A 27,413-nucleotide genomic window follows, 5' to 3' on the forward strand; every position below is an offset into this window, starting at 1 on the left:
TACGTCATGCTGTCTAGCATTCAATTCTACTATCAGGCCCAATCGAGAAACAAAACACCCACCGTGCAAACCCAGCACTCATGAAAACACACTACCCCACGCATCCAGCAAGACTCTCACCCTCTCAGACTTTGTACTTACTGCGAGAATGAAACATGTGGTCTTCATACTCTCCGCATCCGTATCATGCAGCGCCAGCTCGAACCGAGCAAAGAGAAACGCAGGTCATCGCCATGTCCATCCGAGCCAACCTTCAAGGGAAGCCGATACCTCATCACTCGCATCCTCACAAAGAGCTTGCAAATGCCTCTCTGTCTCATGGAATCCTTCACCGGCCTCCTCAACGAGTATAGCTACCCTTTGCATGGCGGACTGCAGTCGACGTCACGGTTGAGCATCAACACTGGAATAAGATTCTAAATTTGCTCATCCGTCTGAGCATGATACCTCAGTACAGACAAGAATAGAGATATTGATCAAGCATACAATCTCCTTGGGCCATGAAAACAAATCATTGAACCTACTCCAGCGGTTGGCTTCGTGGTGGAACTTACTGACATGTGAACCAGATGCGATGTATTCTTCCACAACACATGCATTAAGACGCCATCCAACTAATTCAGAGCAATCCCGTGGAATGTGATCAGCAGCTTTGCTCCAGCAGAGCAAGGCATTCTATAGCTGCTCTGTGAAGCATGTCTCTGGGGAGTCCACACCGACGAGAACAGCGCGGAAATACTGAAAGGCTGTTCTCTGTAATCGGGGCCTTCACTCTGTCCTTAGTCAAGGTGTCACAATTGAATACCGCAGATGTTTCGTCAGTCAACAAGCCTTGCGCAATTCTTATTCCTGAGATACTACACATGCAAAGGAAGCGCACCATCCACCAACTAGCCGCGCCCTGGTATGTGACGAAGGAAACCAACCCATGCGAATGCTTCGCACGCAGCACACAAAACCTCAGACGAAGAACTTGCACAGATGATAGCAGCCAAGACTCCAGAGTCCGCCTTTTGAAACTTAGAACTCGTCGCCCGGGTTGGCACCTATCTGTCCTGACGGGAGGTTAGGGATGGTGGCTGACAACAGGACTGGTAACCCGCCGTTCGATCCACGGGTTGAGGACTTCATCCCTGGCTCTCTTATAGTCAGGATTAAATTTCCGTCCTTCACTCGGGGAACAAGGCATAAAAGTCTGGAAACGTTGCTGTTTGCCCACGGATTAACTGCCGGAATGCGGCAAGTCCTTCTTCAGCCGTGGTCACCTTGTCTGGATTTGATCTACTCGCGGTTCGTCATGTTCTCAGCTACAGGATTCGTGTACGATCGTGCAAGAACTTATTATAATCGGTTATATTAAGAGATCCAGTGAGGTTTCTACGAGTAAGTGCATCAGTATGATGGGGTGGCTGGCTTCAATGGGAGTATCCGATCGAATTCGATTGCCTAGGAGTCAGGTCGTATCCATCTTGTTTGGTTTTTTTCTCCACTTCAACTATGCTTATCGTCAATTTGTGACTTAATTTATCGCAAAATGGCTAACGCCCCTTTGAAAAGACGAGCGCGTGAGTTGGTGGCGCAGCTGGCGAGAGACTCCAAGGAGGAATATGGCTTCAGCTCCATGGCGCCTTCGATCTACAATACGGCCTGGTTGGCGATTGTGGAGCGCAAATCGGACGGAGCAAGCGAATGGCTCTTCCCCGAGAGGTTTGACTACCTGCTCAGGACCCAGAATTCAGACGGAGGAAGGGATGCGCTCAAGCAGTCGGACCAAGCTTTCAAGTATCCAAGTTTTTTCTGGCTGACGGACTGCATACTCCACTCGCTGGCAGCCCTACTAGCTCTGTGCCGACATGCTCGAATTCCTGATCCACCAGCCGACATCTCTTCTCGAATCTCCCACGCCAGAAAGTTCCTGAATCATAGGTCCTCCGCTTGGAGTTTGCAAGGGATCACTCACTTCGGATACGAGCTTCTCCTCCCTGTGCTTCTACGCCTCTTGCAAAAGAAAGAAGGCACCGTGTTTGCTTTCCCATGCAAAGCGGAGCTTCTTCAAGATTATGACAAGGCATCAAGCGTGGATCTCGACTGGCTGTACAAGAATGAGCCTTGTCGGGTGCATTTCTTCTCCCTTGAGGCGTTCATCGAGAAGCTGGGCTTCAGTCGACTCGACCATCTGGTCACTCCAGCCGGAGTGACGGCCTCGCCTGCATCCGCCGCGGCATTTCTGGTGTATTCCCCGAAATGGAGTGCCCAGTGCGAGGGTTATTCCGACACGTCGTAGTCCATGGTGCTGGACAGGGTAATGGTGCCGTTGCAGGGGTTTTCCCACTGGAGCATTTCGAGTCATCTTTGGTAGCTCTTCCTCCATTCTTTCAATGACAACCATCGGAACTATATAGCATCTCACTCTTAACGTGACACATGCAGGTCTGATTAACCCTACAGGAGAACGGATTCACAACCGACTCCCTGGGAGCCGAGCAAGTAAGCGCCACCCTCCGATCTCTAAGACGCAACCTAACCACCGGCGTCATCGGCGCAAGTACGCCTATCCCATACACGTATCGCATTACCCACTGACTTAAATATAGCCAAAACCCTCCACCCAGACGCCAACACCACATCCCGGGTCCTAACAACCCTGAGCCTAAACGGCTACCAGCTAGACCCCAAAGACCTAGTACGCCGCTTCGAAGCCGAAACCAGCTTCGCGACCTTCGACAACGCAACACCCAACCACCAGATACCAAGCGCAAGCACCAGCACCAGCGTCAGTGTCAACAGCAACATCCTCCACGCCCTCCTGCACAGCCCAAACCCAAACGCATATACACCTCAAATCGAGAAGCTGCGCGCTTCCTCTGTAACCAGTGGAGAAGGCAAAAGGACCATCCAGACATATGGGTACGTGTCGCCCCAACCGAAAGCCCGAAGTCGCTTTGCTCAACGATGGCTCGTAGAACATCTCGCCATACTACACCCTCCTACATATCGCGCAACCGCTCGCTCTCGCCTACAAACAATATCAAAATCAGAAGCAGAAGCAGCTTCTTTCGGCCCCGACCTAGCTCACGAGCTTATACCCACCGTTCTGAAGGAAATCCGCGCCCATATTCTGGTAAACCAGCACGGCGACGGCTCATGGGGCTGGCTGCATTGCTGCGAGGAGACTGCCTACGCGATCGTGGCGCTGGCGCGTCTGGATTCTGCGGGTCCGGTGGGAGAGGAGGATGGAGGGCATGTTGTGCGGGCGATTTCGAGGGGAAAGCGGTTTCTGTGGAGGTATTCGGTGCCCAGGAGTCCGAAGCCGGATCGGTTGTTGATGGGGAAGGTGCTGCAGGGGATCTCGTATGTAGGTGAGGCGTTTGTGTTGGCGGCGCTGCGGGTGGAGCTTGAGGGGATGAAGGGAAAAGTAACGGTGTTTTAGGTTTTTGGATGGGTGGTGTTTCTGGGGGTGGTGGAGAGATTGTGCTCGTGGTTTGCTTGTTGTTCTGTTTGTTGGATGTCTGATAGACTGTAATTGCCTCGGTAGGATGTAGTTCTGTGGTGAATGGCGCGCTGTGCTGTGTTCTTGTTGCTTGACGTGGGCTCAGGATGGCTGAGCTGGGGCTGGAAGGGAGGAGAAAGGTCCACGATGTTCTTGCTGAAGCGAATAGTACCCTGGGGGAAGAAGCCATTACTACCCACAAGATCAATTTATCAACCTGAACCCGAACCAACTAAGATCTAGACCACATTTCAATTGCGAATCGTTGCTGCTTCAGTCATCTGATAAAGTATTATTGATCAGGCTATCTGCAGTGCATAAACACATACAGTCACGACAAATTGGGATATGCTGTATCCTCTAACCAGAAGTGAAACGCATAGTGAAATCAATGCATGATACTAGGAGAAAGGTCCAAACCACCACCATCTTACGTCATAGAGTAAATATTTCATAAAGTAAATAGCAATTCGAAGCATGCAAGACCAAGAAACGAGCAGAGTATCATGATTGAATCATAAGCGTACATACGTGGCATATGAAGAAGAAAGTCGTCATTATTCAAGAGGGAGGGAAGGACACCTCATCCCACAATCCGGGACACATAGGTAGAAACGGAATGCGTATGCTCATAAATGAGCTGGGCCGACATGGTGATGCTGCTGCTGGTGCTGCTTTTAGACTATTCCTGGACTATGAGTCCAGCAGCTGCAATCGAACGAAGTCTCAGCATGATTGCTCAAAACTCACTGCGCGATATTCGCTCCGGACTCACCGCCAGCTTGCGTTTGTGCTTCATTGTTCTGTTGACTCGAAGATCCTCTCCGGTGAAACGGATGGGGATGAAACCCTGAGAAATGGAAGACCTTGCGGACGGCACTGGCGACACCGCTCCGGCGTTTCGACTCGGGCGACGAAGGCGCGCGGTCCCCGCCTGCTGCCGTCGTCGTGCTGTCTTCCGGTCGACGGGGGATGGTGGCGTCGTCTTGTAAGACAATCGACGTCGGTTTGGGGGGCCATTGGCCATCAGCTTTCCAGCCTTGGACCATAGCTTTGGTGACATCGGCGAGGTTGATGGGGACGGTGGGCGTGAGACCCTGGACAACGACTTTGGAGTAGATAGAGGGGTACATGGCTGGGGTGATGGAGGCGCGGATGGGGTTGGTGCTCGAAATCAGGGAGGGGACGACTGGGATGAACGGCTCTTCAAGTGCTCGAGGCTGTTGTTGTGCAGTGGGATGATCTGATAAGGTCGTCGTGGTTGCGCTCGATGCCTCTTTGTGGGGGCCGGGTTCGATGATGGTGGTCTCCGTGGAAGCAGTCGGTTCTTTCTTGTCGTCTGCGGTTGCTGATTGCTCTGTCTCAACGCCGTCTAGCGGCGCCAGATCTTTCGCCTCTCCGAGATTGAGAGAGGCTTCCGTCCTGGCGACGAGGTTTGCCGCGCTGGGGGAAGAAGACCCTTGCTGGTTCTGCGCCGCGTCCGATGACAGCGACGACGACTCGGCGCCGTGTTCTTGCTGGTGTTCTTTCAAGTGTTTGGTGCGGATTTCGTCCTTGGTCTGGGCTCCCGACCACGCATCTCGTCGCTCAACCCACACTCTTAACCCTTCGTTCCAGCGCATCTCCTCCTCCATCTGGCGGCGACGTTTGCGCCGGCGCTCCGAATCATCTCCCAGAGGTGTCGCGATGGGGCTGAAGAGTTCGGAAGGGCTGAAGCCAGGCAGCTGCTGAATGTCGGCCGGACTGATCGTTGGGGAAGACTGGGGTTCAAGTTCGGAGCCGGAGCTGTCGTATTCGCGCAGGCGCCATTCGAGCACGTCCTGCTCCGGGATTGGGGGTGACGAGAACGATGGGACACCGTATTCTGGGGATAATTCGAAGGCCCAATCATTTCGCACAATGTCGCGAACATATTGCTTCGCCTCTCGGATGGCCGCATCGCGGGCCTCGGTGGTTGACATGGTGGCAATGCGATGTGACGGATCAGACACAGAGGGGTAAAAATAGTAGCTGCGGGGAAGAAGGAAAAAATTCAAGGATGAGGACGCCGATCTGTAAGGGAAATTAAATTCAGGCCGGAGAATCTGAAACCAAGCAGGAGAGATGAAATAGAACAGCAATCGGGTGGGAGAGAGAAAAAGGTACGCTCAGGCGAGAGAGGGAGAAGCAAGCGTGCTGGGGTAGTGAATTCGAGTTGCAACTAAAGAGGAGCCGAAAAGGTTGGCTGATCCAAGGGGCGGCAGCCGTTCGTCGATGTCATTCTCGCCGGCTTACTTCTTCCGGAAAAATACCTACAGTATGGGCCTGCTGACTTGGTTTCACTTATGTTCATTCATTGCAAAAGTACCGGTTCCATTTCTATGTACCAAGCAAATTCTATTCCAAAAGATATCGGGTGTAATGATACAGATTCATGTCGCTAAAGTAGTGTACAACCGATCGTCATTGCCTGCCTTCCTTTCCCATCCCAGTCCAATGCTATACCTATAAAGCCAAGTAGTAGAAGAATAACAGACGATCTATATAAGAACATCCACCCAAAGACTTACTCAACGGGGTGGCCCCATAAGTTACGTCCGTACGCGCGCAGCGTCCTCTGCTGCCGCCGATGCGTCCATGCCGGCCGGCACAAATCCCCAGCCGGGACTCTTCTTCCGTCGTCCTTTGCGGTCGCCGTATTGCTCGTCGAACTTCCGGATCGCGGACAGGGACGCCATGTCCTCGCTGATCGAGGCACTGATCTCCTCCATACCACGCTCGAAATGCTTCCAGGTCAGGGTGCGTCGGGCTGGATACTGGTAGGGTTCTTCGCCTTTGTGCTGCGTCGCCAGTTCGTTTTCCTCCCGCACGCAGGCCAACGCGGCAGCCACCGAGAGATTTTTCAAGTCAGAACCCGAGTACAGCGGAGTCCGACGCGCCAACTCTGCGAGGTCGATTGAGCTGTCGAGATGTTCATCTTTCAAATGGATCTTCAAGATAGCAAGACGATCCTGTTCAGTGGGGAGATCGACGAGAAGGCGTCGAGGAAGACGTCGGAGAACAGCATCATCCAGGTCAAAGGGTCGATTCGTGGCAACCATGATGAAGGCGGAGAGGTCATTCATCCCGTCCCATTCGCGCAGGAACTGATTGATGAGCTCCCGATGCGACGTGCGGCTGCTGGCGCCGGTCCGGGAGCAGAAAATAGCATCAGCTTCGTCGATGAACACAACACATGGGCTGAGCTTCTTCGCTAGCGTGAAGATGGCCTTGACATTCTTCTCGCCTTCTCCCACGTACATATCATAAACTTCCGAGCCGCTGACTTCCAGGACAGTGGCACCGCTCTCGCGAGCTACAGCCTTGGCCAGGAGGGTCTTACCCGTTCCAGGCGGGCCATAAAGCAGCAAACCGGGGATCTTGTCTGTAGCCAGAACACCGTAGGTGAAAGCTTCAGGGCGAATGAGAGACAGCGATGTCAGCGTTTTGAGAGCATCAATAGTCTCTGTAGGAACATGGACGTCCGCAAATGTCGTCCGAATGCTTTGGGCATCAACAACTCCGTTCAGCAATTTCTTCTCATGCGAGTTGCACGTTTTGCGTAAAGAGCTTAGCAAGCGCTCCCGATCATTCGCTGCATCTCCAGTCTTGGCTTTAGGCGCTTTTTCTTGCAGCCAATCATTTTTGGCGCGCTCGCTCTGCTGCGTCATCTCAATCCCTCGACAGATGTGCTCGAAACCGAATTGTTCACCGGGCTTGAGAGAACCAAGTGCGAGAGTACAGGCCCAGTGAACTTGAGTATAGGCCCAATACCGCTCCTCCAAACCACTCTTCTCCATAAGGGATGACTCCAGTGGCCAGGAACGATCACGGAAGATATCGTCTTTAAGTGCGGAGGCTTGTTCACTGAGTCGGGTGCGAAGCATATCCTGGAGGTGGCGGATGTTGATATCTGTCGTCCGCTTCCGGCGGTCCTCAGCGAATGTACGCGCTGCCGCCTCTGATCCCATGGCGGGCGTCACAAGCACCATTTGAGAAAATTGATCATCGAAAGCGTTCTGCATCAACCGAGAGGCATCGGAGTCAGGTGCAGCTTCTTGTGCGACCGTCCCGACGAACAAGACCCGAGACCCGGCCTTGCGCTTCTCTTCGATCGCTTTCTGCAAGAGGGCGATAAACTTAGAGCCCTCACGAGTGTTTTGGATTTCACCATAGTCTTGAACCTGGATGATAACGTCGCGGGCAGTGTTGGTCTCGCCAGGCTCGGGATCTTGCGATTTAGTAGACGTGTCGTCCTTCGCTTTTTTCGGAGTTGACGGGGCAGGCTTCTTGCTAGCAGGGGAAATGAGCTCATGGGCAAGTCGAAGTCGCCTCGCCTCTGTTTTCGATGCGGCATTTTGTCCCCAATTCGTCGCGTTATCTGATGGGACGTTGAACGAGGCCACCAACGATTTTAATCCCACGAGACTAGGCAGAGGTACGTCAACACCTTCTCGTGAACTTCCTATGATGAACCTTGGGCGTGCGCCCCGAACACCAGGTGATAGGTCCGAGGTTTCGTCTTCCATGTCGGCCTCGCTCAGATCGGCCATGTCCAGTGAAGCATCTGGCGAGGTAGGTCGATATACATCGTATCCGAGCGATCTGATCGGGTTAGTGAGACCGGTGTCTGCCAGGTCCTGCTCACTGCATAACTCAGCGATGTCCTGCGCGTTCAGCGTCACCAGGTCCGCACTGAGCTCATGCGCCAACCTACTCACTATCGCATCCAGAAACAATATCCCATCCGCGCCCGGATAGTGCAGCACCAGATGTGATTTGCGGGCTGAGGGTTCCTGGGCGTATCTCGCCGGCGGCAGACGCATACCAGCGCGTGCGGACGCGCAAAGTTCCTCCCACATCGCATCTGTCAAGGCATAGCGTGTTTCTTGTGGCGCAGGTTCGCCAGATGATGGCGGGGTTACTCCCTCTCCACCTTGACCGAGTTGTTCCACGGGTAACTCTTTCTCCGCATTGATTTCCGATGACGACCGAATCTGCACTTGCTGTACGGAGACCCCAGCGCTGTCGCCCTTCCTTTCATGGACCACGATGTTGCGCTCACGAAACCAGTCGGGTACCGTGGGAGCAGGATCAGCCAATTCTGCTGAAGGTTTCCGGTTCCTCATTGCTCTTCGGATCGCCGAGCCGTAGGGTTTCGCGTCCTTCTGCTCATTTTTGTCTGACGCCGGTTTGGTCTCGGTGGTATTGCGCTGGGAAAGGTCTGGCTCAGCATTGTGGGTTGGAATTCCACCAGTGATAGTGTCTTTCGCCGAATCATGGGGGTGGTGCGGATCAGAAGGGGTGGATGAGAGCCATGCTGGCGAGGGGTGGAATCGTCGTGAATGGGTGAGGACCGCGGCGGGATAGCGGCGATGGGCGATGAACCGACAGGGTCGGGCCAGGGTCCGAAGGAACCTGCCTGACGGCATTGACTGATACATCCACGGCAAGCTAGGCCGCCAGATTACCAGGTACTGAGTAGACTGCTAATGCCGCAGGAAGGCGTCGTCTGCATTAGCGGAAGAGACGCAACTAGAAGCTCGGACAAGGACTTCTTCACCTCGTCGGGTTCCTGCTGGGCGGAGAGAAGAAGATTGTCACGTGATAGTACCGTGATCTGCAATGAAAGCCGGCCAGCGCAAAGTCTAGAACCGCGCCATCAGAGATGATGCCGCAGCAGATCTATGATGGGGCAGCACGATCTTGCGCAGTACGGGTCAAGTATTAGAAGCTATAGGCGCGGAATTGTGAAGACACTACTGGAGAAGAGCCGATGTATCTTAATAACGCGCTGCATTTGTGCTACGAGACACACTGATAGTAGAATCAGCACATGCAACAGAAGTAGCTCAGATACAACTACAACAGAGCAGGAAACTACGGCCAGTATGCTGGCAAGCAGTAAAGGATCTGCCACGAAGTCTCACAGTGGAGTGTTCCCAGACGTGATGCTGGGCAGCCCTAAACAAGCAAAGATTTCGCTGGACATCAATGACTACGATACGTATGATGTGAGAGAACAGGTATGATCAAGAATCTTCTAGCATTTCAAAGTAGCTAAAACTATACTTTCGGAGACCGCCACGAGAAAGACCATGATCAACGGCTAGCCGACAGCCTGATGTCACCCGGATTTTTGTAGCGCACGATCCGGTCCTTCGTGCGCTCGACGTCACTTAATTGTCGTGATACTCGAAGAGGCAAAACTGCTTTAGTATTCATTAGCCAAGGTTCAACGAACTTCAATGTTTGAGGAAACAAGTAGTGTTGATCACAGGGAATGATGCGAGTTGTTTCTCAGACTAAATATACTGGCAAGTAGCAGACCAACCGGGAAAGGGAGGTCCGAACTATCTCCTCATGGACGATTCAGAGGATAAAGAAGTAAAAAAGGTTTTATCATCTTCGAAACAACTTGCACGGTGATGAATGAGTGAAAATAGGGGATAGGACTAACCCTGCAACGAAGAACAGATCTGCTGATGTGACCTGATCAGTTAGCGAAGTTGATGGTCTGATTGCCAGAACCAACACGGTAGCGGAGATGAGATGAAGCCTGTTCCCCGACCTGCAAGGAACCGATTTCAAAATCATGCGCCAGACAACATTTTGCCTTTTCGGCTTGCCAGCTTCGTGGCTTCTCGCTTCCCACGGATTTTGCAGCCGGGACAATACTGTGTTGAAGGAAGAGAAGAAGAGAAAAGCAAAAACAAAAAGCGGTTATAAGAAGAAAAAAAAGTGAAGCCCACCACGGAGCGATAATGATCCGTCTATCACGTGGTAGCAAGCCTTACCCGACTGGGATGTAGCGTGACTCTGAACAAGGAACGGGCGGCGATTCGCCGATCGGAGGAAAAGGCAGAAAAAGGCCTCATCAGAATGGAGAACGGGAGGCAGGAAAAGATACCTACCTACCCGACTACTACCTAGTACCTACTATTATTGATTGTACTGTACTGTCGGTCGGTCAAGTAGAGCTGCAAAGAATCATCTCTCATTATGAGTGTCATTCTCTGACTGAATTCAACTTATCAATTCTCTCTTTTCCACCACGGGTCGTTAAGACATCTACAAGTATTTGCAATTTCGTTAATTCCGAGCGAGTAACTCTGGTCGACTGACTGCCAACACGTCTCCGTCCCCGTCCATCTCTCTGCGATCGCGCGACTTGAGGAACAGTGCCTGCCGGTCCGTCTCTCTTCCCTCTCTCTCTGTCTGTCTGTCTCGACTCTCTCGACTCTCCCTCCCTCCCTCCTCCCTCCCCTTCGGTTCATCATTCTTGTCTCCCCATCTGATTCTCTCTCTCTTTCCTCTCTCTTCTCTTCCCTCTTTCTCCCCTTCTCTCCCGCTCTTTCTCCCTCTCTTCGTCTTCCCGTCGGCCCCTAAAGCGGTGGTGGTGGCAGCCCCTCCACACTTGTTCTTCCTTCTCCCGCCTCCCCCTAACTAACCATTAAGTCTAATTCCCGTGTATGCATTATTGTATTCTCCATCCCATTCCTTTCCTTTTCGCGTTTCCCATTCTCTACCAAAAACTGCTACCCCAAATCTTCCCTACGAACCGCGCCCTCACCCTCTGTCTCTCCCGCCTATATCCTCTCTCCTTCTCTCTCCCCCCCCCCCTCTCCCAACCTCCCGCCTCTTCCTCGCCCACTTCTCTCCTCCTTCTCTCTTGCTTTCTTCCCCTTCATTTCCTTCCACACACCCTTCTGACTAATCTGTACTGACGCTACAGACATTGTACAGAACAAGGAATTTGTCCACCCCATTCCCCACCGATCTGGCGGGCAACAGGTGATTAGGCCGGTCCGATCCATGCTGCAGATCTTGGGTGGTCCTGGACGATACCGACGCAGGCTCAATCGCCTGTCAGCTGCGTCTTGGCCTCCGCTCCGGCACTAAAAACGGTCCTGTTGTGCCCTCCACGTCAAGCGCGCTCGTCGTTCAGTCCGACGTCCGCTTCGACCGGTCCCCTCCCCCCAAAACCTCTCTCACCTCATCTCCCTCTCTCTCTTATTCTCTCTTTACCTCCGGCTCCTGTCCTTCTGCTGTCGGTCGCTTTATCGCTCAGCCTCTCCTCTCTGGCTGACTTCTTTCTAAACTTTTCGCCTCCCTCACCGATTCCGAGGAGTCCCGTCATCGGCGGCTTCGTAGCACAGCGATGATGATGGCGCAACCGTTTCCCGCCCATCAAGGCATCCCACAGCATCCCAGTATGCCGCCAGGTCATCCAATGGCGCCTGGTCAACATCCCAATGCTCATCCTGGGGCCGGGATGGTGCAGGCGGTGCACCCCGGTGTGTCGGCTCCCGGAGGACCTCAGGTCAGTCAAGGTGGACCCATGATGGCAGGCATGCCCCCAGGTGCTGGAACAACGGGGCCTGGAGGACCAGTACAGGCTCATGCTCTCTCTCACTTGGGCCCGGCTCAGGCACATATGTTTCAGCAGCCTCACTTTGCTCAACAATGTAGGTTCTCTTTCCCCAATCGCGCCGCGAGTCCGTAAACCGTCCTCGGGCTGGCGTGTACTGCTTCTCAGTGGTCGATCAGCGTGATCTCTTGCTAATGTGCTGTACTCTGCTCTAGTCGCCAACAATCCACAACTGATGCACCAGCAGCAGCAACAGATGATGAGACAGCGCCTTATGCTCCAGCAGCAGCAACAGCAACATCAGCAGCAGCATGGGGGACTTCCAGTGTCGTTACCCAATGGTAATCCCGCCGGCTTGACTGCCGCTCATGTCGCCGCCATGCAAGCGAACCAAGGAATGCGACCCGTCAATATGCAGATGCAACTTCAGCAAATGCCCCATGGACAAGCGCAGAATATTCAACAACAACAGCAGCAGCATTTGTTTGCTATTCAGCAGGCCCAACAAGCGCAACAAGCGCAGCAGGCTCAGCAAGCTCAACAGGCCCAGCAGGCTCAGCAGGCGCATCAAGCTCAGCAAGTCCAGCAAGTCCAGCAGGCGGGCCCCGCCGTTCAACCAGGACAGCAGACTCCCCAGCAAAGAGCGGCACCGCAACCGCAGAGCGTGCACGACGCACAAAGCGCAACGCCCCAGCCCCAGCCCGGCCCTCCACCGCATCAGGGGAGCGCGACTCCGCAACCGAATCCGTCGCAGATCCCTACCACCCAGCCCCCGCAGCCTCCGCAGCAGCCCCCTGCTCCGCAGGCGCAGCCTACCCCAAATCCGCCTCCGCAGCAACTGCCGCAGTCGCAGCAGCCCGGGCCGCAACAGCAGCCTCCGCAACCCCCGCAACCGCAACCGCAGCCACCACAAAACCAGCAGGGCCCTGCTCAAGGCCAACCGCAGCCTCCCATGATGCCTCAGGAGGCTCAGCTGAAGGCAGCGCAGCAGCAACAGCAGCAGAACTCAGCGGCGATGATAATGCAACAGCGAATGGCAATGAAAGGGGCGGCAATTCTTCACCTGAACAGCTTCGCAGAACACCTTAGCGGCTTCCAAGTATGTCGATCGAAGTATACGCACGTCTAAAGGATAGACATGCTAACGTTTCACAGAGCCGTGGTGAGGCACATGATCTTCTCTATTGGCACAATTTCGTGGGTCGGTTTTATGCTCCTGGGGGTGTCTTGCGTCAAGGCGTCTACAACCACCAGACTGGTTCAAAACAGTTTGAGATCGGGACTGTTGCATTGCCTCGCTATTACTACACTCAGTTCACGAGTGGTATCCGCCAGATTCAGATGGTTGTGGATGGTGCTCGGGAGCGGGACTCGCCAAATGGAGGTCACATTGTGGAGAGCCCCAAAACTTCCTTCATTTACTGGTTCACCAACGATACTCAGGTAGGAATTTCAACCGGTGAAATTTGATCAACACAGAGATCACTGACAGCGCGGACAGCTCTTTGCGAACGGAACGATGACGGCACATTTTGACATCAACAACAAAATCGAGATGTTGGACATTGTTATGTTGAACCATACGGAATATCTGCCTCGCAGCCAACTACATGCCTTGGAGCAAGCAGCAGACCAGCAAAAGCAAAGCCCCAAGGTTACCAAGAACGCAGGCAAGCGTGCCCAGCAGAAGCAGCCGCCACCGCCCGCGGTCACGTTACCTGAGTCTATGGTGACTTTGAATGGTGTTCCAGGCGCCGTGATGCAGTTCTTGGAGGTGAGCGGTCACTTCTCGACAATTCCTGGGCTATACTGATACATATGGCAATGCAGGTCTCGGAGACGATTGCTTCTATGCAATTTTTGATGCAATTCTCCCAACAAAACCCCCAAATGACACCGTGGGACTCGCTGCGCAACTTGGTGAATAATATGCAGAACCAAGTTCCTAATACTGGCTTTATGCCCGTTCAGATGAACCCGGCCATGCAACAAGGCCAGCCTCGCGCTCCCAGCATAAACGGCCCCAACCAATTCGCTTCCCCCGCCATGGCTCATCTAGGCTTACCCCCTGCTCAAGGGTCACCCCATCTAAGTGTTTCCGGACATCCCAGTCCTGCACCAACCCACCTGGCGGGTCCTACTATGCCGCAAGGTCAAGTTCAGAGCAATGTTCAGCAAGGGACCAGTGCAAGTGCCAGTCCCAATGTGGGAAGCAAGCGGCGCCGGGCTAGCACGGTGAAGATGGAGAACGATGATACTGGTCCGGATTTGAACGGGGCGCCCGGCCCCGTGCCGGCCAAGGTCAAGGCTAGTCCACGCGTGGGAGCGAAGAAGCAAAAAGGAGGCGCTTAATTCTAGAATAATAGTGGTTTGGATTGCTTTTTGTTGCCTGTCATCTCATATTATTGCAGTCTCATCAGGCGGGGAAACGGCGTACCTTGAGGATACCTGTGCGAGGCCTCTCTTTTATGATGCTTTCCTTCTCATCTGCGGGTTTCATTTTTGTCTCCTTGGCCATTGAACATACTTGTTGGGTTTGGTTGCTACTTGCTGTTCTTTTTGCGGAGGTTGGGTCGATATGGACTGGTTCAATTGCAAATAGAAGAGCGACGGGCTCGATTGGCGACGCGCTATCTGAGTCGGTTGTACTTGTGATTGAACCTGATGACATTGCATCTAGACCCGATCATTGTCCGGACAGTCATTTTGTGTTTTCCTTTGATCTCCTTCCATCTCCTCAAGCGTCGTCTTGTCGGAGTTGACGTGTGTATGAACGTCGTTGCAGTGAATGTTGTGCTTGTGGAGCTGCTTTATTTGATATCCACTTTTACCTTGGCGATTGACGTGATCTTTCTTCCTCTTATCTCTGTGTCCCCTTGCTCTGGCGTCAGGCTTGTTTTTGGAACATAATGTTTTGATAGCTGCGTTGCTGCATTGTTGTGTAAGAGAGCATTTCAGTTCATTTCAATTTTCTGATGCAGTGTGTTGCTACCGTAACTTACATGAGTAGTTCTCTGGTGCATTTACTACTTAGGTTGCAACCGCCCGCTTTAGCCGTCGGATCTGGGCGCCAATCGCGGGGGGCCATCGGCAGTGGTCGTCTAGTAGTATGGATGCTATGCCCCTCCACCGCCCCGCCATACTTATCTTTTATCTCTCTTTCTTTCTCTCTTCCATTCCCCGCCACTTTCCGCTGGAATCATTCAAACCACTCGTCGCCATCATGTCTCACTCTCACTCTCACGATATCGGCGTCAGCCACTCCCACGACGATGCCACCGGCGGCCATGGCCACTCGCACGAGATCCTTGATGGACCGGGCTCTTATATCCACCGAGAGATGCCATTGTCGGAATCCCGGGACTGGAAAGACCGTGCCTTCACCATTGGAATCGGAGGGTGAGTGTTTCGTGTCGGTCTATGAAGCCGGAACCGTCAAGCTTATTAACATTATTTAAAACCTCAGACCCGTTGGATCCGGCAAGACCGCCCTGATGCTGGCGCTCTGTCATGCCCTAAGAGACGAATATAACATCGCAGCCGTGACCAACGACATCTTCACGAGGTAAGCGAGCAGCACCACTCCTAGACGTACAAACCCACCATACCTAAACATAAAAAATACTCCCCTCCTCCTCCTCCTCCTCCTCCTCCTCCTCCTCTCCCTCTCAACTTCCACTAAACTAATCACCCCTCCCAAAAAAAAAAAAACAGGGAAGACGCCGAATTCCTCACCCGCCACAAAGCCCTGGCGCCGAACCGCATCCGCGCCATCGAGACAGGCGGCTGCCCGCACGCCGCCGTCCGCGAGGACATCAGCGCCAACCTGCTCGCGCTGCAGTCGCTGCACAAGCAGTTCCAGACCGACCTGCTGCTGATCGAGTCCGGCGGCGACAACCTGGCGGCCAACTACTCGCGCGAGCTGGCCGACTTCATCGTCTACGTGATCGACGTGGCCGGCGGCGACAAGGTGCCTCGGAAGGGTGGGCCGGGGATCACGGGCTCGGACCTGCTGATCGTCAATAAGATTGATTTGGCGGAGATCGTCGGCGCAGATTTGGGGGTGATGGAGCGCGATGCGGCGAGGATGCGGGAGGGTGGGCCCACCGTCTTCGCGGAGGTGAAGAATGGGAAGGGCATGGAGCATATTGTTGGGTTGATTTTGAGTGCGTGGAAGAGCAGTGGTGCTTATGAGGAGTGTTTGGGGCGGTGGAAGGCGGGCGGGCCGCGCGGTTCGGGGAGTGTTGATGCTTAATTTTGGGGTTAATGTTCATTGGTGTTAGGAGGTCGGTGAGGTCTGTCGTTGGGGATGGGGCTGGTTTAAGATTGTGCCTGAGATCCAGGGAAGTGTTGTGGCGGCTGTTTACACGAAAATTACCTAGGTAGGTAGCTGGGATTGTTGACCCTGTTGACCCTGTTGATGTATGTATATCATGACATTTCTATAAGGTACAGTACAACGTAGTTATAACTTTTGTTGATCCTCATCCGCTAAAACCTCAACGCCATGGGGGAAATATGCAACCCAAAAACGACAGCGATGGAAGCCAGCAACGCTCCAACCACCAGGGTATCTGAGAGCTCAAGTCGCAGGATGAACACCCCACAACCCCAAGCAGAAACAAACAAAACGGCACACGAACACCTTGAAGCTCGCTCTTTTCACATGTCCTTCTTCGCAAAGCGCGCCAGAGCAGGGCCCAGCTCCTGCCGCTCGGCACGCAACTTGTCCTTGGCCCGCGCCGTGCGCTCCTTGTGCAGCAACTCCGCCTTGACGCGCTTCTCGTCGATGACGTTGCGGCGGCCCTTCTTGCGCAGATACTTGCGCAACGCACTGTTGCGGCCGCGGCCGCGGTTCTTGAGCTTCTCGATCGGGTCCTCGGGCTTGCGGTCGAGGTCGCGCTCCTCGCGGTTCTTCTGGTCGCGGATCGTGTCCAGCTTGCCGATGAAGCTGGGGTCCAGTGAGATCATGTCCGGCTGCAGCTTGTTGAGCAGGCCGCGCACCTCCGCCTCCTGCCGCTGCTTGGTGTTCTCGTACGGGTTCGCCTCCAGGGCGTCGAAGTTGGGCTCGCCCGCGCCGGGGACAATGATGCTGGCGAAGCCCTGGTCGTGGCTGACGCCCAGCACATCCTCGAAAGGGCACCAGCGCAGGTTCTCGATGCGCTGCCCGTCGCCACCCCACGCCATGTAGGGGCTCTGCACCTTGCCTTGGTCGGCCTGCGCCGCGTCGAACAGACCGCGCCACACGCTGACCTGCGTGCCCCAGCCAACGGCCGTCAGGTTCCGGTCACTGATCGACACCGACGCCCCCGGCTGGTAGCACGAGTACGAGTGCACTTCCCGGAACATTCGGATATCCCATACGTTCATCTTCTGGTCTTGACCCGTCGACACCATGTACCGGCCCTGTCGGTCGATGGCCATCGAGCGCACCGGTCCGCGGTGGACGAGTGCCTTCACTAGGGCCGTCTGCGAGTTCGGCGACCACAGTGTCACGCTTCCGTTCTGGTGGCCGACGTGCAGAATGGCGTTCCAGGGGTTCTGGGCGAGGGAGGTCGGCGCACCCATGCGGGTGGGCAGCTCGGCCACCATTTGACCGGTCGAAGTGTCCGTGTACTTGAGGTAACCGCTCATTTGCTACAGACCGCGAAATTAGTGAGAAGACATGCTGCAATGGGCTTTGAAGTACTTACCGCGCTAGCGAGAAGGAAATGGTAGGGCAGGAATTCGAGGAAGAGCGGTTCGAGATGCTTGCTGAGACAATGCAGCTCCACACCGGCGTGATCGTAGATATAGACGGATCGCTTCTGCGCAACGGCAAAGTATTGATTGTTGTGCAGCCATCGGGCGTCCCGCACCGTCTCGTTCAACTGCAACTCGCAGCCCAGCTTGCCATTCCGCCAGTCCATTGTCGCAACATGACCCTTGCGGCCCGCCAGCAGCAGCTCCCGGCCGTTTCTCGTGTAGTCGCACCGGTAAGGGCCCAGGTCGGTCAACTTCAATTCGAATCCCTTCTTGGCCGTCTCGATTCCCACATTGTCCCGGACGTCGCCCTGGCGAACCTTGTACGTCCGTTCCAACTCGCCCTCCGTCTCGATGAATCCGGCTTCGTGCTCTAGCAGGATCTCCGCATCCTTGGCCCTAAGGGCGGCCTCCTTGAACTTGGCTTCCACGGCCTTCAGGTTACTGCGTAGTTTCTTGTCCCGCACGCTGTGGGTGTGAATGGCCTTGCCACGGCCGTAGGTCTTTTGCGCCTCCATCACTCTTTTGCTTTCCTTGCGCTTATTGTTGTTGGCCGTCGGCGCAACGGCTTTTGTCGGCGTGGCTTCCGACATTGCGAGCGTGGGTGATCGCGAGGAAGCGTGCAGATATGGCGTGAGATAGGAACCTCCTGGATTATCGAAACTTGGAACTAACGCCAAAAATCACAGCTGTATGGCAGGCAAAGGATTCTTCTTGGGTTCGAAGAGGGAAAATCCGAGCCGAACTTTTCTTTTTCTGCCGGTCGGTCCCTCGCTTGTGTCTCCACCGCCTTATTTTTTTCTTCCCTCTTCCCCAGACAAGTCAACAACTGCCCCAATTGGATTGAGTGCCAACCTCAGGCTCTTTTGGTTGTTGCTTCGGTGATCGGATTCTGCAGGATCGTATCGCTCTGTAAATCTCCACGCTGGCCTCTCTTCCCTTCCGGTTCAAAGCGCCCAGCGGTGCCAACATGGCGCCCTCCCAGACGGTGCAACACCACCACCGCTCCACCACGAAATCCTCCAACAAGGCATACAAGACTCGCCATGCCTCTAAGAGTGCCCTGAAAGATAAGGAGAAGGGTGCGTCTATCTCTATTCGCATACATTTTTTCCCGTGGTCCAGAATCAGGTCACTAATTATACTCTTCAGGCAAGGTCGAAAGGACCGAGCGGGGCACCCGCAAGACCCCTCACCAACAGCTCATGTCGAAACTCGACCGGAGAAACCAGGCTCGCCAGAAACAGCAGCTGAAGCAGCAAGAGAAGGCTCAGTCGACCAGCATCTTCTCCGGTCAGAACGGTGCCCCCCGTCATGTCGCCATCGTTCCCCTCTCCGTCGACATCGATGTCGCGGCCATTATCCGGTCCCTCAACGAAAGCGTCGACGTTACCGCCGATGTCTTTGCCGATCAGATCTCGCGTGTGCGCATCGAGCGATTCCGCCAGAGCCTGCAATACATCCCGGCCAAGTACGATCTCATGAGCGCGCTGGATGCGTGTCGCATGGCCGATTTCGTGGTGCTGGCGCTGTCGGCCGAGGTCGAGGTGGAGGAAGAGGGCGAGTTGCTTCTGAGATCCATCGAGGGTCAGGGTATCTCCAACGTTGTTGCTGTCGTCCAGGTGTGTTTTGTTGGTTCCAGATGATGGTGGTTGACGGTCTTACTAACTATGTTTTCCGCAGGGCCTCGACAAGATCAACCCACCCAAGAAGCGCCCCCAGGTTGCTGCATCCCTCAAGTCTTTCGCCAGCCATTTCTTCCCCGCCATCGAGAAGGTGCTATCTGTCGACTCCCGCCAAGAATGCTCCAACACCGTCCGCTCCCTTTGCACAGCCGCTCCCAAGGGTATCCGCTGGCGCGATGAGCGCAGCTGGATGCTTATCGAGAATGTGCAATGGCCTGAGAACAACGCCGAGGTTGTGGACGATGTGGTCGTGACCGGTGTTGTGCGCGGAAAGGGCTTGAAGGCCGATCGTCTGGTGCACATTCCCGGCTGGGGTGACTTCCAGGTCGATTCGATCACAGCAGCTCCCCTTCCCACCACGCGAAACAAGCGGGACGATGCGATGAATGTCGATGATAGCGAAGCGCCCCAGCTCTTGGACACGCCCACCGCCGATCACGACGACTTGGCTCTAGTTGCGCCTGAAGAGATTGAGATGGAGGACGACGACTACTCCTTCGCAGGGGAGGAACGCAAGGGTGTTCTTCTGGATGATCACCACTACTTCTCGGAAGACGAGGAAGATAGCCTGCCCAAGCCCAAGAGGTTGCCTAAGGGTACCTCCAAGTATCAGTCTGCATGGTTCTTGGACAACATCTCCGACTCTGGATCCGACTGGGAGGATGAAGAGGATGTTGCAATGGGTGATGATGCGATGGACACTGCCGGAGCCCCCGAGGACGGTGTGTTCCCAGACCACGGGGATGCCATGACGGAGGCTGGCCCCTCGGAATATCCCCAGTCCGAGATGTTCGTTGATCAGTCGCCCGAAGACGATGCCCAACAGCTGGAGGAATACCGTGCCAGCCGCCGCAACGAGGCCGAGGAGGACCTGGAGTTCCCCGACGAGATCGAGTTGCACCCCAACGTTCTCGCCCGCGAGCGCTTGGCCCGCTTCCGAGGTCTGAAGAACTTCAAGACCAGTCCCTGGGAGACTTCTGAGGACCGTGCGCACGAGCCCGAAGACTGGCGCCGACTCCTCCAGTTCGCCGACTACAAGGGCGCCAGAAACAAGTTCCTCCGCGAAGCTCTCGTCGGCGGCGTCAACCCCGGCGTGCGGGTGGATGTGCATCTGCGCGCCGTGCCCGCCACCCTCCGCAGCCGCCCTCAACCCATCTCCCTTTTCTCCCTGCTGCGTCACGAACACAAGCACACGGTGGTCAACATCAACATGCACCTCAACTCGAGCGTCGAGGAGCCCCTCAAGTCCAAGGAGGAGCTGATTATCCAATACGGCCCGCGCCGCCTGGTCGTCAACCCCATCTTCTCCGCGGGCGACAACACCCCCAACAACGTCCACAAGTTCGACCGCTTCCTGCACCCCGGTCGCAGCGCCGTCGCCACCTGGATCGGCCCCTTGACCTGGGGTGCCGTGCCCGTCCTCGTCTTCAAGAACAAGAAGCCTGCCGAGGACCCGGAGGAGATGGCCGATGCCGAAGAGTCACAGCCCGAGGCCCCCAGCCTGGACCGCCTCGAGCTCATCGGCAACGGCACCGTCATCGCCCCCGACCAGAACCGCGTCGTCGCCAAGCGCGCCATCCTCACGGGCCACCCGTACAAGATCCACAAGCGGGTCGTCACGGTGCGGTACATGTTCTTCAACGCCGAGGACATCCAGTGGTTCAAGGCCCTGCAGCTGTGGACCCGTCGCGGCCGCAGCGGTTTCATCAAGGAGTCCCTCGGTACGCACGGTTACTTCAAGGCCACCTTCGATGCCAAGATCAACCCCCAGGATTCCATCGGCATCAGTCTGTACAAGCGGGTGTTCCCGCGCAAGGCCAGGACTCTGGAGGAGGTGGTTCACTGAACCTGCTTGCCAGGTTCTATGGGGAAGTCATGGCTTCCTTGGCTAAGACAGTAGCCATAGGAATGCGTAAGGGGAAGGGAGAGAGAGAGAGTGCGTGTGTGTGTGTGTGTGTGTGTGTGTGTGTGTGTGAAGAACCACGATATAGAATATCTATGATACCACCGAACCTTGTTGCTTATCGATTTTGGGCCTATGAAATTCTCACCGATGATGAAGTCGTCATGTTTGTGGATGTCATCTCGTGAACATATTTTCGTTATAAAAGTACTTCATGTTGTTGCTTTTTTTCTCCTAGGCAGGATACTTAGATAGCAGGTCAGATTTTAATGATGAGTTACGAGATTTGCGTTCCTACTTATGCTTCTTTCATCGTCTCTGACTATTACTACAACCCTCTCAGTCAACCCAGTATCTATACCTCCTCACGTGACCATCCTCAAACCCATATCTATCTCAAGAATTCTGCCCCCCCTCCCCGCCCGATAAGCATCTCGATTCTCCAGCGCAAAGTGACCCCAAATCTACCTTAACCTGTATTTCTAGACAAGTGAATTTCACACGCAGTCCAATCCAGCTCCAGCTCCAGCTCCAGCTCCAGTCATACCTCAAGACCCAGATCCCCCAAGAGACCAGCATCAAATAAAATGTCCCGCAACTTCATCCCCGTCGCCCTAGCCATCGGCGCCGGCGTCTGCACCGGTACGTTCGCCGCTCGTTAACCACCAACACAAACCCGGTTTCCCGCCTACATAACCATCCGAAAACGAAGCTAATGGATTTGTGTGTGAAACAGGATACTATGCGTTCCAGCCTGCGCTGCAGGAACTACAGGCTGAGCGGGAGGGGAAGGTGAATGCGTATGTTTCTCTCTCTTTCCATTTCTTGCTTTCTTTCTATACTTGGTTTGACTTTTTGGTGGGCCGGTGGGGTTGGGATCTGGGGGTGTGGAGTTGGATGGGGGCGTTGGATTATATGTCTTGGGAAGAAAGGAGATTCTATTTTTAAAGGAAGGGGACGAGGTATGCTGGGGTGAATATATGCTTTGGTACTAACTGCTGTTCGGTGGGTGTAGGGTTCCTTCGGTTTCGGGCTCATCGCAACAACAACAGCAACAACAACTTCCTACGCCTCAGAGTGCGGGGGGAGCTTCGGAGGTGGGGAAGTCGGCGGGTCAGTGAGAGGGTTTTGGTTGATTGGGGAATGATTTACGATATGAGGTTATTATGTCGACGGGCTCTGTTCGATGGTGCTTGTCGCATGCTGCTGGGCGGTGCGGTGAGTGTCTGTTCTTGTGGAACGGACGGCGCTGGGTCTTGGGATACTGGACTTGAAGTTGCGGAGTGTCTGCTGGTAGGAGACGTCCATCCGTCATGCTGCTGGCTTCTATGATGAGGATGAGAATAAGCATGTTGGGGTCGAGGACAACGTTTCTGCCTCGGTTCAACCTCAAGGGAGCTATAGCTATCGTTGCACATGCTGCGAGGAGCTTGTATACTATCATACTGTATCATAAATTATATAGGTAACACCAGAGTCAGTTTAAAATACATGTCCTTTCCTGGTTGCCATCCGCCAGAACGCCTAAGCTCCAATTGTGCGCCGTCACCACTTCCTCTATACCTCTTGGACGAGCTTGCCAGGTCCAACGCCGAAGACTTGCGCAGCCGGCGTGCCGATCCACTCTTCGGGCACGCCCACTCGGCTGCCGTTGCGACCACTGACCCAGCGGACCATCGTCGGGTCCGGCTTCTGGTACGCTTCCTGGATCTCTTGATCTGCAGATGCATTCTCGGCGGCCTCGGCGGCGGGAATGCGTCCTCTTCGCTTGGGCGCCTGCTTGCGCAGTAGTCGGTTGATGGTGTCCATCTGGGATGGCTGTCAGTGTCCGCGGTGACAAGCTCTATAAGACAGCGGATACAGACCTTCTCTTCTTCGTTTCGCTTCTCGCTGAGGTTCTTGCGTCGACGAGCCATCTCCGCGCGGCGCATGGCGCGCTCCTCTGCGGTCAGGTGCTTCTTCACCTGAGGTTCTGTTTTACAATTAGCTGTGGCCGAATGCTAGCGATGTCGGAGACTTACCCATGGGGAGTTGCAAAAAGTCATTGCCCAGGTTCCCGCGCTGTCGTTTGGTCATGCGAGTGAGATCCGCAGTCGGAGTTCCGTCACTGTCAAGGTCATCCTCCTCATCCTCCTCATCCAGCTCCTCGCCACCATTGCCGGTCATCAGCATACTCTCGTCCTGATCGTCGGGCTCGCCCTCAGCATCGGTATCCGGCTCCGATAACTCCTCATCGTCGTCATCGTCGTCATCATCCAACCCCATCTCTTTCGCCTCGACACTCTTGACTGCCTTCACACTAGGAGCAGATGCTGCCGCCGCCGCCGCCGCTTTCGCATGTCGCTTGGGAATGGGAGGTTGCGGAGGGGCATCATCCATGTCGAGGTCTCCATCAGCATCGAGGTCCTCGTCCTCCTCCTCGTCCTCTTCATCCTCATCTTCATCTTCCTCATCCTCACCCGGAGCATCTTCGTCGTCGTCGACCTCGTCCTCTTCCTGGTCATCGAGGTCATCCTCGTCACTGGTGTCTACCTCTACCAGCTTCTTCCTGGGCCGACTAGTGCGAGGCCCCGTGATGATGGGGTTCTCTGTGAAGACGTTCACCGAGCGCCGGGTGGCAGGCGCCCCCCGGGTGCTTCCCCCGGTGACCTCTCTGAGCTTGTTAGAGGGCATCTTGACAGTCAAATGCATCGATCGCTTCGATGAGCCTCCAGATGCCTTCGATGGAACACACACCGCCGTCACTGCGGGGGTGAAAGAAGCAGTAGCCGCGCGGGTGCTTCGTCTGGACCTGGGAGGGTCGTTAATACCTATCGTACTCATTTGGTCGTTGATCCCCGCGCGGGAACGCAGGGAGCGACGGAGCGACATGGTGGGTTTGGGGCAGTGATGAAGGCGACAGGCAATTGCAAGGTTTAGGGTGAGAGTGGTTTTAAAACAATTGTCTAGAGGGATAAAGCGCGGGCGGATGATCGCTGCATCGCTTGCACGATGAATAGACAAAAGGAAAGTGAACAGGTATTCGAAAGCAAGACGCCGAAAAAGCAAACAAAGCTTCTTGAGGATTTGATGCGGGGAAGGAAGATTAGGGAGAGGAGAGACGGGGGGTGGTGGGTGTTGTGGTAGTGTGTGATGAGAGCCGGGCAGAATACGATCACGAAGGATGGGATGTGTTCAGATGTTGGAGGGGTGGAAAGGAAGAGAGAGAGATGGAGGGATAAATGAGGGGAGCGAGTGAAGTGTTAAGCATCTATCACAAGAAGAGGTCTCGGACTGTAATGCTCTGGGGTGGTGGTGTTTAGTTCCTCCACATCAGCAATTTCGTCGTCATCACCTTCCTTCCTTTCTTCCCACGTTGCTTCCTTCCATCTCTCCGTGGTTACTTTCTCTCTCTGACTCCCTCTTGCATCCTCTCTCTCTCCCTCTATACGACAACAACTCGGAGAGAAGAGAGGGGAAGCAACGAGGCAAAGAAGTGCAACGCGGCAAGGCACAGAGCATGGATAATCGACCCCAATCAGACGGCAATCGGACAGCCACTTGACTCAGTTGCTTCAGTCGATTCACATGGCATGGGAGCCAATGGGAGGATTCTCGGCCTCCCTGTCCTCAGACGGTGAACCCAAACGGCGCTGCAGTCCGTTGCTGTTGCGCAACCCCGGATCACCCATCGATGGTTTTCTCCGGGGTCTGACCAGGAGGAGAGGGGAAGAAGGGTGATTCATCCAAGGGAATTTCTCATGCTTCAGTCATGCAGCCAGTCCAGTGAGGCCGCGAGCGGATAGACATATTCAAGGAACAAATGAACAAATGAATGGGATAATGCAAGAGGAACAGACTGGAGCATCCACTCACCGGCTTCAAGGATAGATCGAACAGAAGCGTCCCGTCCCAACCAGTCACTTTCAGACAGATGGATCAATAAAGCGGCAGTCACGACCGATCGTGCGAATCAGTCAATTCAGTTGGTCTCAGATTTGAACCAATGCAGTCAGTAACTCCAGGGAGATCTCCTATCTTTTCTATTCCTCCATTCATCGAGGATGGGGCGAGATCGAATAATCTTCGGATGCGCCGACGGGCCTTTGTGCCGGGCGGTCAGTATCCTTGGCGTTCGCCCTGGTTTTGTTACAGCCTCTGTTGGTGAGCATCTGAAATGGCGGTAATTGAGTGCATAGTAGACTCTCCAGCTACTTCATCATGATGCGAGCACGTCTGGTCATAGGGCTGCGAATCTGTGAAGTGTAGAAGAGAAATGATGCAGAGCTATGGCCGCCTGGTTGAGATGAGACTGAGACCAGAGAATATATACTATTGAAGTATGTCTGCATTGAGAGATGAATCGAATCAGATAGGACAGAGCCATGCCTATAACATAGACAATTAGTACCTTTCGATCATGGATGTAACTTACCAGTGCTAATAAAGTATGTGGACCACTCAGTATAAAAAATAACAATAATTGTTGCTCAACAGCAAAGCTAACCCGACCTCGGGGTAATAGCACTGGGCCTTATCACGCTCGGTCGATACAGCCGAGGTCTATCTGCCAGTCAGTCCATCTCCGCATTTCCTCCTCTTCCTTCTTCTCACTTCAACTAATCACCTCACCCACACCACAACCTCCCTCAATTCTACCACCATGGCAGACTCCAAGCCGAAGTCCGCAGTTCCAGAATGGCAAAAATCCCATGCCACGTCCGAGAGCGGCAGCAACAGCAGCGACAGCAGCGAAAGCAGCACCACCACCGTCAAAGGAGCAGAAGATAACGAGACCGACGACCAACCCTCTCGGCCAGCGCTCCTCGACCAAGCCGCCAAATTCCTCCAGGATGACTCGATCCGCGACGCCCCGATGGACCGCAAGAGGGTGTTCCTAGAGTCGAAGGGTCTGCGCGACGATGAGATTGACCTTCTGCTCCGGGAGTCCTCGGGGGAGGAGACCAGCAGCAGCAGCAGCAGCAGTAGCAGCAGCAACGAGCACGCCAGCGACAATGAAACCACCACCACCACCGACAACAACACCAACACCCAAACATCAGTCCATCCACCCTCCTCCCCTCCCCCAACCACAACACCAACAACACCCAAGACCATGACCCCCCGAGAAATCCCACCCATAATAACCTACCCGGAATTCCTAACCACTCCGCCAACGCAACCGCCCCTCCTCACCCTGCGCAGCACACTATACACCCTCTACGCGGCCGCAGGCCTAGCAACAACCTTCTACGCAGGCAGCGAATACCTGGTGAAACCGATGATCGCAGAACTAACAACGGCGCGCCACTCGCTCGCGCGCACCACAGCCACAAACCTGCGCACGCTCAACTCAAAACTCTCGCAAACCGTCTCGACCATCCCACCAGCCCCCACTGACACTCCAACCACCGACCCAGAAACAGAAACAGACACAGAATCCATAACCTCAGACCCAACGGAGCTCTTCCACCGCGACGTGGCCGTACAAACCACCGACCCAGCACCAACACAACCAACACTCGTGGGCACCACCGAGGTCGACGACCAGAAACAAGAAGAGGACAAGACAAAGAGCGCGGTGGAAATAGCACGTACGCATACGGCGCGCATGCAGGCGTTAAAGGCGCAGTTACGCGAGTTGTCGGATGCAGATGAGAGGACTGCGGGCGTGGATACGGCGCTGAGGGGGAAGATGAATGATTTGCATCATTATTTGGATACGTTTATTTATAGTAAGCCTGGGGTGTACAATCCGATGGCTGGGTATGGGGTTTTTAGTACGCCCGGGTTGGATGCTACGGGAGCAGCTAGTGGTGGTGTTGGGTCGAATGCTGGTTCGGGCGGTGGGTTGGGACTCGGGAAAGGGGAGGAGGATGCGATTGCCAGTTTTCGCGCCGAGATTCGTGGTGTCAAGGGGGCGTTGCTGAGTGCCAGGAATTTTCCGGCTGGTGGGGGGAGAGGTGGGAATCGTATCGCTGGGAGATTCGGTCGTCCTGGTTCGGATTATTGAATGAAGGGCGGGAGTTTAGATGAGAGTAGGTGATGGGTAGGTAGATAGGATCGGGAAGAGGGAAGTGCTGTGCTGTGTTGATACAGGATTGTGATCAAGGGGACTCAAGATGTAAATAGATTCAGTTATGTATGCCATGTGCTTTATGTTCTTGCTTTTCCTAATCTCACGCATGTATCATACGCAACCGAGATCAAATACATGATAACTTC

The 27,413-nt window shown here is 54.5% G+C and overlaps 11 protein-coding genes across 11 annotated transcripts; 7 read left to right on the forward strand and 4 right to left on the reverse strand.

Annotated features, from left to right (window-relative positions):
* Nucleotides 1-1,534: 1,534 nt before the first annotated feature.
* BO97DRAFT_439607 (terpene synthase family protein) lies at nucleotides 1,535-3,600 on the forward strand (the record flags this gene model as incomplete). Its single annotated transcript, XM_025697995.1, has 3 exons — nucleotides 1,535-2,230; nucleotides 2,449-2,545; nucleotides 2,595-3,600. 3 exons carry the CDS (start codon nucleotides 1,535-1,537, stop codon nucleotides 3,428-3,430), a joined length of 1,629 nt encoding a protein of 542 aa, XP_025556947.1. The 3' UTR covers nucleotides 3,431-3,600.
* Nucleotides 3,601-3,823: 223 nt separating this feature from the next.
* BO97DRAFT_402286 (DUF4050 domain-containing protein) lies at nucleotides 3,824-5,662 on the reverse strand. Its single transcript, XM_025694465.1, has 2 exons — nucleotides 4,266-5,662; nucleotides 3,824-4,198 (listed from the first exon to the last, which is right to left on the reverse strand). Exons 1-2 carry the CDS (start codon nucleotides 5,449-5,451, stop codon nucleotides 4,173-4,175), a joined length of 1,212 nt encoding a protein of 403 aa, XP_025556948.1. The 5' UTR covers nucleotides 5,452-5,662; the 3' UTR covers nucleotides 3,824-4,172.
* On the forward strand, nucleotides 5,598-6,020 carry BO97DRAFT_14840 (uncharacterized protein). The gene has a single exon (XM_025690153.1). It carries the CDS (start codon nucleotides 5,744-5,746, stop codon nucleotides 5,978-5,980), a length of 237 nt encoding a protein of 78 aa, XP_025556949.1. The 5' UTR covers nucleotides 5,598-5,743; the 3' UTR covers nucleotides 5,981-6,020.
* BO97DRAFT_402287 (ATP-binding protein) lies at nucleotides 5,885-9,020 on the reverse strand. The gene has a single exon (XM_025694466.1). It carries the CDS (start codon nucleotides 8,938-8,940, stop codon nucleotides 6,061-6,063), a length of 2,880 nt encoding a protein of 959 aa, XP_025556950.1. The 5' UTR covers nucleotides 8,941-9,020; the 3' UTR covers nucleotides 5,885-6,060.
* Nucleotides 9,021-11,669: 2,649 nt separating this feature from the next.
* Nucleotides 11,670-14,231, forward strand: BO97DRAFT_333341 (LIM domain-binding protein; the record flags this gene model as incomplete). Its single annotated transcript, XM_025691355.1, has 5 exons — nucleotides 11,670-11,976; nucleotides 12,095-12,978; nucleotides 13,035-13,322; nucleotides 13,381-13,653; nucleotides 13,710-14,231. 5 exons carry the CDS (start codon nucleotides 11,670-11,672, stop codon nucleotides 14,229-14,231), a joined length of 2,274 nt encoding a protein of 757 aa, XP_025556951.1.
* Nucleotides 14,232-15,102: 871 nt separating this feature from the next.
* On the forward strand, nucleotides 15,103-16,134 carry BO97DRAFT_410179 (urease accessory protein UreG; the record flags this gene model as incomplete). The annotated part of the gene is made up of 3 exons (XM_025696126.1): nucleotides 15,103-15,278; nucleotides 15,346-15,444; nucleotides 15,594-16,134. The coding sequence occupies 3 exons, from the start codon at nucleotides 15,103-15,105 to the stop codon at nucleotides 16,132-16,134; spliced, it is 816 nt and encodes a 271-aa protein (XP_025556952.1).
* Nucleotides 16,135-16,326: 192 nt separating this feature from the next.
* Nucleotides 16,327-18,328, reverse strand: BO97DRAFT_359897 (WDR46/Utp7 family WD40 repeat domain-containing protein). Its single transcript, XM_025692338.1, has 2 exons — nucleotides 17,573-18,328; nucleotides 16,327-17,516 (listed from the first exon to the last, which is right to left on the reverse strand). The coding sequence occupies exons 1-2, from the start codon at nucleotides 18,212-18,214 to the stop codon at nucleotides 16,542-16,544; spliced, it is 1,617 nt and encodes a 538-aa protein (XP_025556953.1). The 5' UTR covers nucleotides 18,215-18,328; the 3' UTR covers nucleotides 16,327-16,541.
* A 137-nt stretch (nucleotides 18,329-18,465) lies between these two features.
* On the forward strand, nucleotides 18,466-21,467 carry BO97DRAFT_381493 (small subunit rRNA maturation protein TSR1). Its single transcript, XM_025693249.1, has 3 exons — nucleotides 18,466-18,703; nucleotides 18,774-19,243; nucleotides 19,305-21,467. The coding sequence occupies exons 1-3, from the start codon at nucleotides 18,592-18,594 to the stop codon at nucleotides 21,150-21,152; spliced, it is 2,430 nt and encodes an 809-aa protein (XP_025556954.1). The 5' UTR covers nucleotides 18,466-18,591; the 3' UTR covers nucleotides 21,153-21,467.
* A 190-nt stretch (nucleotides 21,468-21,657) lies between these two features.
* On the forward strand, nucleotides 21,658-22,636 carry BO97DRAFT_402293 (uncharacterized protein). Its single transcript, XM_025694467.1, has 3 exons — nucleotides 21,658-21,851; nucleotides 21,946-22,009; nucleotides 22,225-22,636. The coding sequence occupies exons 1-3, from the start codon at nucleotides 21,797-21,799 to the stop codon at nucleotides 22,328-22,330; spliced, it is 225 nt and encodes a 74-aa protein (XP_025556955.1). The 5' UTR covers nucleotides 21,658-21,796; the 3' UTR covers nucleotides 22,331-22,636.
* A 130-nt stretch (nucleotides 22,637-22,766) lies between these two features.
* On the reverse strand, nucleotides 22,767-24,080 carry BO97DRAFT_334437 (PAPA-1-like domain-containing protein; the record flags this gene model as incomplete). Its single annotated transcript, XM_025691400.1, has 3 exons — nucleotides 22,767-23,018; nucleotides 23,075-23,181; nucleotides 23,231-24,080. 3 exons carry the CDS (start codon nucleotides 24,078-24,080, stop codon nucleotides 22,767-22,769), a joined length of 1,209 nt encoding a protein of 402 aa, XP_025556956.1.
* A 1,745-nt stretch (nucleotides 24,081-25,825) lies between these two features.
* BO97DRAFT_402296 (peroxisomal membrane protein PEX14) lies at nucleotides 25,826-27,237 on the forward strand. The gene has a single exon (XM_025694468.1). It carries the CDS (start codon nucleotides 25,852-25,854, stop codon nucleotides 27,199-27,201), a length of 1,350 nt encoding a protein of 449 aa, XP_025556957.1. The 5' UTR covers nucleotides 25,826-25,851; the 3' UTR covers nucleotides 27,202-27,237.
* The last annotated feature ends 176 nt before the right edge of the window (nucleotides 27,238-27,413 follow it).

This window comes from Aspergillus homomorphus, assembly GCF_003184865.1.
Source record: "Aspergillus homomorphus CBS 101889 unplaced genomic scaffold BO97scaffold_1, whole genome shotgun sequence".
NCBI classification, from domain to species: Eukaryota; Fungi; Ascomycota; class Eurotiomycetes; order Eurotiales; family Aspergillaceae; genus Aspergillus; species Aspergillus homomorphus.